Source organism: Typopeltis vanoorti, chromosome 24 (genome assembly GCF_054136105.1).
Source record: "Typopeltis vanoorti isolate ZY-2024b chromosome 24, IOZ_Tvanoo_1.0, whole genome shotgun sequence".
NCBI classification, from domain to species: domain Eukaryota; kingdom Metazoa; phylum Arthropoda; class Arachnida; order Uropygi; family Thelyphonidae; genus Typopeltis; species Typopeltis vanoorti.
This window is the reverse complement of record NC_143572.1, coordinates 62,766,721-62,779,127: the sequence shown is the minus strand read 5'-3', so window position 1 is coordinate 62,779,127 and position 12,407 is coordinate 62,766,721. Positions and strand designations below refer to the sequence as shown.

At 36.7% G+C, this 12,407-nt stretch overlaps 1 protein-coding gene and 1 pseudogene across 1 annotated transcript; both read left to right on the top strand.

The window, feature by feature from the left end:
• The first annotated feature begins 338 nt into the window (after window positions 1-338).
• LOC150093299 (acetylcholinesterase pseudogene) lies at window positions 339-5,340 on the top strand (annotated as a pseudogene).
• Window positions 5,290-9,611, top strand: LOC150093298 (acetylcholinesterase-like). Its single transcript, XM_090413466.1, has 3 exons — window positions 5,290-5,743; window positions 9,224-9,399; window positions 9,528-9,611. Exons 1-3 carry the CDS (start codon window positions 5,367-5,369, stop codon window positions 9,551-9,553), a joined length of 579 nt encoding a protein of 192 aa, XP_090269592.1. The 5' UTR covers window positions 5,290-5,366; the 3' UTR covers window positions 9,554-9,611.
• The last annotated feature ends 2,796 nt before the right edge of the window (window positions 9,612-12,407 follow it).

The window sequence follows — 12,407 nt, the reverse complement described above, 5'->3', positions numbered from 1 at the left end:
GCTTTAGAAAGATTGGCATTGGAATCCCATCTCGGAAACGAAGCCCTTTTAGTTGTAAAGATTTGTAAACCGTAGGTGGCAAACAACCTAGGTGGGGAGGGAAAATGACTGATTCTTTTCTTCCTGGTCAAAATATATTGACAGCATAAGACTAACCATCCTACTTATTATAATTAGTGTGATGAAAACCTTACGATATTGTTAGGTTGTGGCACCGCAGTTGAATGACGACATTGTTCCTATTGACTCCGGCACAGGACACCTATTATATCCGGTATTCGACCACGAAGGGGTGGAAAGTAAACGAAAAATCACTTTCGGTTTGCCTTCTGTTGGGCATGCGACAAGCCGTAACGTGTACTTTTATACAGAAACGAGAATCATGTTGGCAAGGTAAGCAAAGACCTTTATGCTTTCTGGTTGTGAAGTTAAGAGGAACTCATTGTGTAAACGTGTGCCGGTATACTCTAATACGGTTCCCTGGGGGTAGCTCGCTTGACTTGTTTCCAGATGAGACGAACTACCACCAGATGTGCAACACATGCCAAACATATCTAACTGTGAATATGCTAATAAAGTATGTTATTCTTATTAATATACTTTGATATGTTTATGGCTGTTTTTATTTCTATTTCTATTTCTGACATTGCCAAAGCAGTTCCCATTCCATGAATTGTAAAGCTCTTGCATTATCATAGCGTAATTTGTGATTTGACAAAAAAAATTTACCAAAATAATGTGAGGGTATAAAATGATCAAAACACCAATTAATTGATTCTTCAGAAATATTGTATCACCATGGAAAACGAATATCATCATTCATTTATGCCTGTTTGTTTAGCACGATTGAATAGCATTCCCCCCCCCCCCCTTCCCTCCCAGCAATCTATGCACTGTATAATTCCAAAGCCATTAATATATTCAGGTAACAAATGCTTTTCATTGTGATAGTGCTTATTGGAAACCTGGATGGCTTGAAAACGAACCAAATTTAGTCTCAAGAGTATGATTTCCCAGATGATGTAGTCTTTAGCGATATTAAATATAGGATAGGTTTATAGTCCTTGGTGAGGCAGTATTACCATTAAAAAAAAAAAGGACATAAGTGGATTATTTTGCAGTAGATGAATTCTGCTAGGCACTAATCATCATTTTTCTAAACCAACTTCACGATATGTGATTTAGTGAAACTGTTGTTCGATCTGTAAATCGAAGGCCACGTTTTACATGCATGGAGCAAAGTTTTTATTATGCATTTATTAATTCGTTTACTTGTCTGTCTGTCGTCCGATTATGATATTTCTGTTAGGCTGAACAAATTTCCATGATATTTAGAACTTTTACTAAAATTTATTGGGTCATCTCAAGTTTGGTTTAAATCGGACTGGTCTGCATTGTTAGCCAATTATAGAATAGCTAGCCGAAGACTAACGATGATTTTAAATGGTATCTGGGGAGGAGAGTGTGGCAGACATTAAGTTTTTGTAATCGAATTTAAACTAAATAAATTGTTTCCCTGAAACAATTTCTAGGTGTGAAAAAAGTATTTAGGATCAGATCGAAGTTAAGTTCCATGCATTTATCATTCTATATAGAAAATGTTGATCCGATATAGCTGCAGCCTTCTCTCATGAATCTGTGTTACTGAGCCTTTAATTGTCGACCATTTATGCTATTTCTATCAAGGGCAGTCTAATATTCCAATATTTGCGTAGAATATTTTTGTATTAAACTTTTCCTAAAACAACTGAACTTTTATTCAGTTGATTCCGGGATTCTTATTTATCTAAGCATTCTTTTCTAATTCAATTTATAATTTAGCGTTTACTGTGTCAAAGAGAAAAGCTTCCTAATTATTATCATTTGGTCATATTTTGTCAATGAGAAGCGAAAGGTATTTTCAAGCTTTTTATACGAGGCTTATTGGCCTTCATTCAGAAGGAAAAACTTTTTCTAAAAGGAAACATCCATCTTTGGAAGGTCGGGTATTGGCTTTTTAAAAATTGACAAATAGATTCGCAAACAAATGAAAAAATGTCTGAACGTTTATAGAATATTCGTGAGCAAAAACTGAAGACACGTTAAGAAACGTGTAAGTCAGAATCATACTGTCAAATTCCTAATCTGTTGTATATACTCGCGACTTCCCTAAGCATGTTTTGATTAGAGATCGAGTAGGTGTTTGACAGTATCGACCAGAAAATGACATTAGCAGTGCTAGAATCCTATGGAATTGATTGAAAACTAATAGCTGTATTAAGAGATGTTTACGATAATGCAGTTCCAGCAGTTCCTATGCCTTTTTCTTTCCTCAGGCCTTCTTGGCTTTCATCTGGAGAGTCTTGCTTCAGGGGGAGATTCGTCGGATTACTACCGGGCCTAGGACTGCATTTTTTTCGGTATTCAAAAAGCTCCGGCAAGAGGTTTCAGCATACAGGCTTGAAGATCGTTCTGCGGCTTTTGATTCCGGTTGACTTCCAACGGCAAAAAGGACATCCGACACTCTTGGCTCAGGTTCGCCGTAACTTCTGGTTCTCTGCCGACTGCCTCTGATTTGGATTCCGCTTATGGTCTGCAGCTCGCCTCCGCTCTGGTTCCGACTGCCTCTGGTTCTGACTGTCCTCTGCTGCGGTTCCAACTTCCTCTCTCTTTAGTAACTGGGGCCTTACTCTCCTCTGTTTGATAACTGGGCCTCCTCTTTCTCCTTTGCCGACTTTCGATGACTGTCTGCCGCTAACTCGCTCTCCCCCTTGACTGCCAACCGGGCTTCCCCTCTCTGTGGACAACTGGAAGTCCTCTATGCTCGGCTCAGTCCCTTTTTATTACGCCTTTCTCCGGACCTTGCACTAAGAGTTGTAAACCCCAAAGAAAATCGGCATTTCTCCTTGATCCTTTTGATAAGGACCGGCCCGTTCTTTCTTCTTTCCGTGCACTCTTTTTCCTTGTTTTGTCGAGCGCCGGAAACTTTTCTGAAACTGGCGGGCCTCTTTGATACAAACTCCGAAGATGTTTAGGCTCAGAGCCCGCAACCACCTCTTACACATACTTCATCGAAAACAATCTTTCTTGCGCTCTTTATACATAGCTATATACAAAGTAAACACCTTTTACACACACACACTTAATAATAAACAAGTTTCTTGTGCTCTTTTTATAGCTGTTACACGAGGTTCCGATGGCAAAGCATTGCCTTTGTTTTTGACATTCTAGAAACTTTAGTTAAAGGAGTAAATACAATGAATTCCCATAGGGTTACTTACAAAAATATGTAGCATAAAAGACAGAAACAAACAAGGTTATTTACAGTTCTCATGGGACTTGACCTCTGTAAAAATCGATGTAAAGCGCTTTGGTATTGCTAAGCTACATGGAGTTTTACAAATTCACATACGTGAGAAGTAAAATTACATGATTTCAACTGTAAAAAAGAAATAAAGATCAGAATTGCAAAGGGAAGAACAAATATGATGGCCATGGATAACATCTGGAAAAGTAAAGTGATCAGCGTACAAACAAGAGCTGGAAATATGCATCTTTAGCGGTAAACGTTACGGATCTAAAACGTGGGTGATAAATAAAGAAATAAGAAAACATTTTGGGCATTCGAAAGAACTTTTTAAGGAAAGATTCTAAGAATGGGATGGGTACAGAAAATCACAAATGAAGAGCTCTATCGTAAGATACAACCAAAGGAGAATCTAATGCAGAAGATTATTAAGCGGAAGCTGCAATTATTTGGACACATTTGCAGAATGAGTGAGGACCAGAAGATCAAGACATTCATGTTTAGTATTATGGATGGTGTAAACAGAAGAGGTAGACCATACAGAGAATGGATGGACGACATAAAAAAAAAAGATGTGAAAGTTGGTTTCTAAATCCATTCCACATATCAAGCTAAATAAATTATCCAAGCATAGTTGATGGATAAGACAGACTCAAGAGGATAAAAAAAAATAAAATAAAATTCATCCGAACGATCTTATTAAATTTGTATTCTCTCTCCCCCCCCCCACTTAGAATGAACGTTCATAAAAATAATGAAAATAATAATAACAAATTAAAAATAATAAGCATTTTTAAACTTATAAAGTTATTTTTTTATAATTATAAAATATTTATAAAAAACTAACATATTTGCCGTTCTCAATATGAAAGGTTTTTCTCAAAACTTTCAAAACTATATAAATACACACTTATGTTTTTCAGATAAATTCTTCGAAATCCAAGACAAAGATATGAAGGAGGACAAAAGTGTTCTCAGCCTGTGTGTCAGCAAGATGCTTCTGGTGACAGTTTTCATGGGTATATTCAATCAATCAGTAGATGGAAAGATGGTCAGAGATGCACCCCTATATGAAGAAGACCCTATTGTGCAGACTACTAAGGGACCAGTTAGAGGTCGGATTACGGAAGCATTCGATGGGAAATTCGTGAACGTCTTCTTTGGAATACCCTTTGGTAGAGAGACCACAGGAGTTAACCGTTTTCGCCCTTCTCAATCGCCAGATCCATGGACCGAAGTGCTGAATGCCACAGAAAAACCACCAGCATGCTTCCAGCAGAGAAATGTCTCATGGTTTGGAGAATATCTTCCAAGAACTGAAAACTGTCTAACGTTAAATGTGTGGACACCACGTCCTTGCCCAAAAGAAGCAGTATTACCAGTCATGGTATTTTTCCATAGCGGATCTTTTCATGCTGGATCTTCAATCTTCTCTGTCTATGACACTCAGGGTTTGGCATCAGAAGGTGACGTCATTGTAGTAACAGTGAATTATCGTTTGGCGTCCTTAGGATTTCTTTATCTTGGAATTGAAGGAGCTCCTGGAAATGCAGCTTTGTTTGATCAGCTGCTAGCAATTCAGTGGGTTAACGATAATATCCAATTCTTCGGAGGAAATCCAGATAGCATCACTTTATTTGGAGAGAGTGCTGGTGCGGCGTCCGTGGCTTACCATGTGATATCTCCTCTCAGTAGAAACTTATTCCAGCGAGCCATACTGCAGAGTGGTACGCCAAATCCTCCACTGGCTTTTCACGATGAAGAAAGAGCAATCAACCAATCCCTCAGGCTGGCTGAAGCTGTCGGTTGTCCTCATGATCGCAATGACAGAGAAGCTGTTCTGGAATGTCTCCAGAGGGCAGATGCACAAGAATTGGTGGAATCCAGATTCCTTCCAGTAGTTGATGGAACTCTAGTTGTGGAAAGTCCACAAGATTCGCTTCGGAAGGGGAACTTTAAGCGAACAAGCATCATGCTGGGTAATGTGATTCAAGAGGGAATGCTTTTTGTACATAGCTCTTTCCCTGATATTTTACAACTTGTTGATGATTTGAATATCACTAACGAACAGTTTCTGTATATGGTGAGGCAGTTAGATCCTTACAGAGATGAAGTCTCCACTCTCTCCATTGCTTTCATGTACTCCAAGTTGCCAGGCATGAGATACCTTAACGAGAATGTAGATGGCATCGATCAGATAATGGGAGATTATTACTTCATGTGTGATACTAATGAGGTGGCTGATGACTTTTCCAAAGCTGGGAACAACGTCTATAAATACGTGTTTGCTCACAGGTCTGCAATCAGTACATGGCCTCGTTGGGTGACAGCTGTACATGGAAATGATATTAATTTTACGTTTGGAGGAGCTCTCAACAGGACTGCAGGTTATCAGGACGATGATGTTCAATTAAGTAAACGCATGATTCAGTTTTGGACGAATTTTGCCAGAACTGGGTAAGTACTCTAGAACTATTTGGAAAATTTTGAAATACAGTCAAAATATAATTTCTGAAATTCTGTCGGTCACTAAGAATTGAAATCCCCCCCCCCCCCATGTTTATACTGTACACCAACAGCATATCAAATTAAGAATTTAAAGTTTGATTAGCATTAAAAGTTGTAATTTTATTACTTTCTATAATAAAGTAACAGTGAAGTTGGATAAAGGAAATCCTTACTTAGTGATACTGCTCGGCTTTGCAAAGGCATTTTACAGGATTCCACGCACAACTCTGTTGCATAAATTGGATCAAATGGGTGTGGATCCGAAGCTGATTTGGATTAGAGGGTGGCTTGTGGACAGATATCAAAGAGTCGTTTATGGAGGAGCTGAGTCCAGGAGAAAGGCAGGTGACTAGTGGTGTACCTCAGGGCTGAGTGCTTGATCCTCTATTGTTTAATTTGTACATTAATGATATCGGAAATAATTTGAAAGGAAATAACCACTTGTTTGCTGATGATGCAAAATTAGGATGAGCGATTGTCAATTCAGACGATGTAGATATCTTGCAGGATGACTTTAAAAGGCTGACGGTATGGGCTAAGGTAAATGGCTGTCAGTTTAACGTGGGTAAGTGTAAGGTGATGCACTTCGGGAGAATGAGATCACATGCTGTTTACTATATTAATGGAACTATATTAATGGATTTGGGAGTTATTGTGGACAGAGAACTCAAGTTGATTGAGTTTATTGCAAAGGTTGCCAAAACATCGCATCAAATTACGTGGTTGTTTCAGAACACACTAACAAGCATGGATTAGGAAATGATTGTCCCACTTTATAAGGCATTAATAAGACCACATCTAGAATATTGCGCGCAGATCTGGATACCTGGATTTCTTGGTGAAGAAGAAAGCTTGTTTCACTAGACGTAGGAGAAGAGATATGATAGAGGCATATAAATTATTAAAGGGGTTTCATAGGACTGATATTGATGACATTTTTTTTCAAAAACCAGTGCAGGAAGGGAGAGAACGAGGGGTCATCCCTGGAGATTGTGGAAGAATGTAATTAACAAGGGTGCTTCGTCTATGAATGAATTTAAGGGGGAGTATGATAGGGATTGTGTGAATGACGTTTAGCGTGTCAATGTAGGGTCTCCCGCGATAAGTCTTCTGACTCCATGGAGACACCGTTATAATAATAATAATAATATAAACAACGACATTTGTCATATAACTATACGTTGCTACAGCAATCAAAGATATGGGTTATCAAAATTGTGAAAGATTTCCGTTTCTTTTACTACTTTATAAATAAATATCAAAAATAGGGCTTTTCATTAAGGCCCCTTTAATTCCATCACCTGTTCCAAAAAAATAATTGAAACCACAGCCGTCTTTGAGGGGAGATGACGTTGAAACAGAATGTCTACTTACGATCTTGTATTTACTATTCGCTTGTTGAGAGTCGTACTTTTCCAGTCAAAGAATTCACCTCGTTAACATTTCTTTCCACAATCCTGTTTTGATATATTCCGACAGTCAATTATTTAAAAAAAAAAAAAAAATCCTGAAACAAAATTCTCTGGTCTACGTTCTCAAACTTCATTCCCTTTTTTATTTTCTCCCGTTACGGTACTGAAAGGTCTCTCTGTCGGCAATCGATCTCCCATTGACTTCATCGGTGCGCATGCGCACTTGTTTCACTAATCGGCAAGCTAATACAGCAATCCCTCAATTAATCCGTAATTTTTTTTTTTTTTTTTCTATACCCAAATTCGATTAGTGCGCCTATAAATACATCTTAAAAATAAATGTTACAAGTTTTAAAATTTCTCTATCTATACGTTTTTTACGGCTAACTATATTAAAAAATCACTCTCTAGAATGAAATAATTTAGTTACTGATTTAAAACATTTTACAAAGTTATTTTTTAATGGCATACCACACTATTTCCATATACACTATGTTCCAAATTTACGCCAAAATTTATGTCGTCTGTTAATTACATACGATTTTGCTGATCATATCTCGTGCAATTGTTTTCCTTACTTTTTTTTAAAATATTTTTCCAACCTTTCATCATGAGTAAAAAAAATTAGTGAGGAAAAAAGTGAAAGTGTGAAAATGATTCGAAAAGTAATCTGATTGGAAGAAAAACTTGAAATAATAAAGAAAAAGGAACAAGGTGAGTCCAGAGCAAATATAAAACAAAAATAGGTGAACCATCTATAAGAGCAATTTTAATCAAAGCTACTGAATATAAAGATAAAGGTAAGGCAGCTTCAAGTTCATCATGCATGCACTCGAAATCGAAGTATTATAATGATTGAATTAGAGAGACTTCTTTCTACATGGATCGAAGATTGTAACCAAAAACGGATCCTGCTAAGCACTGACCACGTTAATGCTGGGTGGTTTGAGCGTTTCAAAAAGAGAAATTGTCTACATAATGTTCCAATGACAGGAGAAGCTGCAAGTGCAGATAAGGAGGTGGCCGTAAATTACCCAGAGATTTTGAAGAATATTGCAAAAGAACAGGGCCATTGGGACCAACAATTATTTAATGTCGATGAAATTGCCCTTTTTTTTTTTTTTTTTTTTGAAGCGAATGCCTTCCAAGAGTTTTCTAACCAAATCAGAGAACTCTCAGCCTGGTTATAAAGTCGCAAAGTCGAATGAAATTACTGCTAGAAATATGCGAGCCTTTTGGAAACACATTCTTCCACATTGTGCAAATGACTTTAAAGGCTTTTCAGTGGAATCTAAGTTAATTAAATTAATTTTCTCTGAGAAATTGAATGATTCCGACCTGCTAAATTTAGATGCACAGCGGGAAGATCCTGAAGAATACGAAGAAAATTTAATCACAGACAAGCCCAAAGAGATTTCACAGAAACAATTTGGAAATATTTTTCGTACAATTGAAGTTTTTAAGCAGCGATGCCTGGAGGCTGACACTGATGACGAGAGAAGCAGTGACATTTGTAGAAGAGGCAAGAGGGCCATATCGTCAGTTGTATGGGGGGGAAAAAAGCAAGCAGAATGCCCACCAAACTACGTTAACTCAAATCTTTGTTAAGAAGCAGAATAATAAATTTATATTCTGAATATGTTTTATTGTCTTTCAGCTTCATGATTTTTCCTTTAACTAAGCCTTGAGATATACCCAAATCCCCCTCCCTCCTAAAAAAAGGTCCAAAAAGAAATTTAAGAACGAATTATACCAAATATCACAGTACACTTAACAATTATGAATAAAGAACCATCGAACTTATTGCAAGTATCGGAATCTGCTAAGAACAAAAATTCGCACATACTTTGTATTTTTTTTTTCTCTTTAACAGAAATATCAATTTATCATCGGACACATCGCAAATGCCGATCACACGTGCTTACGTTACGAAAGCGAAACTAATAAAATTCTAATATCTAAGGGCAAACTGCAAAAATATTCCTAATAATAAATCATATCTTATTTGTCTTTATAGAGATCCAAACCTTCCTTCAGAACAAGGGCAAGACGTCACGCCGAATTGGCCAGTTTATTCGGAAGACCGCAAGGAATACCTGACACTCAACAACAACTTCGAAGTAGGAATTGGTCCGCGCATCAAACCTTGCAGTTTCTGGCGCGACTATCTTCCTACGCTGATGAATATAACGCGTAAGTTTCCTTGCTGTTAAATGTCTTTCGAGAAGATAACAGACAACACAATATGTAAGATTTGGATTGCACTTTTACTAACAAACTAAATTAATGCTAACTTCGATTTTTATTTATTTTTTATTCAGGAGGCGATGGAGTAACTGAAGTTTGAGAAAATTTCACGTCAACTTTGAATGATGGGAGAACGTTGTGATGTGGCGCCATCTAGGTTTTGGTATAAAATGAGAATTGGAATATTTTTAATGTCATTAATATTTCTTAATTAGAGTCTCTGTAACTGAATAAAAAAAAATGAAGGAAGTTGTAACTAGCTTCATTTATTTTTCTTATGCTAGTCACAATTAAGGCATCCCAACAATCAACAGACTTCGTTTTTATCTCAACTTTCTTTCTTTTTTTTTTTAAATATCAAAACAGAAATTGTAATTAATGAAGAAATTCCTGAAATAGAAAATACGCATGCTTAATGTATGATATCTTGAGGTATAATTCTATTTATAATTTGAATTTAAATGCCAATTCAAAATTCAAGCAGTCATAGCCTAATGATAGTAAATTTCTGAATGACCTCCAGGGAGAAACAACGAGATCGGAACAGTGATATCAGCTGAGTGACCCGAAGACGAGGGCTGAGAGCTCTCTTTTAAAAAACTTCCTGGATCAAATGGACGAACAACAATATCGAAACAAAAAATAGTTTTTGATTTCAACTTCATTGTGGACACAGTTTACAGTAGAAACACTTTTACCAGGTTAGGTAAGCGAAGTGCGTATGAGATCCAATATTATTTCAGCAGTAAAAGTAATTACTCTTACCAGGTTTTAGAATTTCTCTCAGGAAACCCATGCTTGCAGAGAAGTTGAAAACGCACAGAAAAGAATGCTGTATGTTTGCTGTATACAGTGTAGATTCTGGTTTACGCTGTGGCCGGAAGTTATTGGTAGTGCCCAAGGCAAAGAAAGAAATATTTCATAAATCCTTTGAACACTTAGCAACAAGCATCTATAATAAACTCCCAAATGCAATCAAATCAATAACCTCAAAATATGCATTCAGAAAAAGACTGACAGACTACCTCATGGGGCGAAATAATGTTGGCATTTATATTATTATAAGAGATCACTCTAACTTACGTATCATGTCCAATTATGATTCTAATATAATAAGCATATACGATGTTCTGTGAGCCCTCATGGATTCAATCTTGCAGTGACCATATCGAGCTTTAGTGGCCATATTGATTACCCACGAAAAAACGATAAGCGACTAGTCATAGTTTCGAACAAAAAAAAAATAAAGTAAAAAAAAAGCTAGGCGAAATACGAAAAAGAGAACAGGCACAACAAGTTCAAACATAATTCCATAGGGGTTGGCACCTTATTAATCTTTTACTGTTTGTTTTTCTACTATAATTTTTCTACTATTTATATACATATATCAGTGGTTCGTGCCGATTTAGGTTGGTTGTGATGGTGTGGCTTATACAACCTTCGCTACAGAATTCACGTCAATTTGACTGCATTTTTTGTTGATGTATGAAACTTTTAAGAGTTCATAGCGCATCGACTCTCATCTTTATTGGCCCAATGCAATTAATTATAAGATGACTTTGAATACTTTATTAATTAATACAATTTTAAATATGGAAAGTATAAAGGTCAAATGAGCAATAGCTATGCTTCACGCACGCCGTTTATGGGGGAAGCACAAAGGGTTTACGCTTCGTGGTGAGGTTAGATTAGCATTGGCAAATACTAGAGTGAGACACTGCACATTTGAATGTTGACACGCTCTTTAAATATCTTTAAATATATTTTTGAATATCTTCGAACATGGTTATGTAGGTGGCAAAGGGAGGTAAAATATGCTTTGGGTTCGGACCTTTTAACACGTTCATTGCCAATCACGCGATATCGCGTGGAAGTCGCTAACTAAATAATAAAAAAAAAAAATTTTGCCCACCACACGAAATTCCAATTTTCAGCTTGGCAATGAAAGTGTTAAATATATCTGGAGAAGTAAAAGAGAAAATTCTAGAACAAAACCAAACAGATTGCGTATCTAATTATAAGAATAAACTATGTGGTAATTTATTATGTCTATACGCGAATGCCTGGAGCATTAAAAACAAACTCAACGACGCACTCCACAAAGGGATTGAGTTCGTTTCTTTATTAAATACGATGTAGCCTGCGATTGTTGGCATTAGTGAAAGCTGGTGAACATAAATGAAATATTTTAATAAAATACTAAACGTCAATAATTGTTATGAAATTGCAGGTATAAAACAAGGACAGATATTTTTAAAGCATATTACAAGAAATCAGAAAATAACCTGGTTCTTGGAAGTTCTTGGTGTGAAGTGGAGGGTAATAAAATGAAATATGTGGTGGAGTGTTGATACACACCGAGCGGCTCAGTTGAAGGGGACGAAGAAATGCATCATCAATTTTACCTTATTGGTACTAAGGCTAAATTGGCGAGATACTACTCGCTTTAATTTTCCAAATATTGATTGCATAGATGAGAAATCTCATGACAAGAAAGAAGAGGAATTTATTGAATTGTTGCGAGACAACTATCTCAAATTCGAGGTCTTTGACCTCGAATTTGACCTCAAATTCGAGGTCAAAGAGTGTTGGATTTGCTCATAGCGTCAGAAATGTGGCTATTTTATGAACAATTCGTGACAGTGATCATGCTGTACTTTCTCGGGAAGAATCTACTTGTATTGATGCTCCGATTAAAACAGGTTACACGCTGAACTACAAAGCTGGATATTATAATCACCTTAGGAGAATACTATCTTTGGAAAAATGTCAGCAATGCATGGAATCTTTGAATATTGCTTGAATAAGGCGGCATTTCAATATATTCCTAGTGTGATCGAAGAATAAATAGCTTGGCAGTTAAATGGCTTTGCAACCGTATTAAGCAAGAGATTCACAAGAAGAAGATGATGTGGAAAGAATATCGTGAGAATAAGAGTGAGAGGAGTTATGAA

Excerpts from the sequence above, each read along its gene's own strand:
- LOC150093298 (XM_090413466.1), top strand. The coding sequence starts at position 5,367 with ATGGTGAGGCAGTTAGATCCTTACAGAGATGAAGTCTCCACTCTCTCC. Across the intron at positions 5,744-9,223 it reads ACGAATTTTGCCAGAACTGG|AGATCCAAACCTTCCTTCAG; the intron begins GTAAGTACTCTA and ends TTGTCTTTATAG. Across the intron at positions 9,400-9,527 it reads TACGCTGATGAATATAACGC|GAGGCGATGGAGTAACTGAA; the intron begins GTAAGTTTCCTT and ends TTTTTTATTCAG.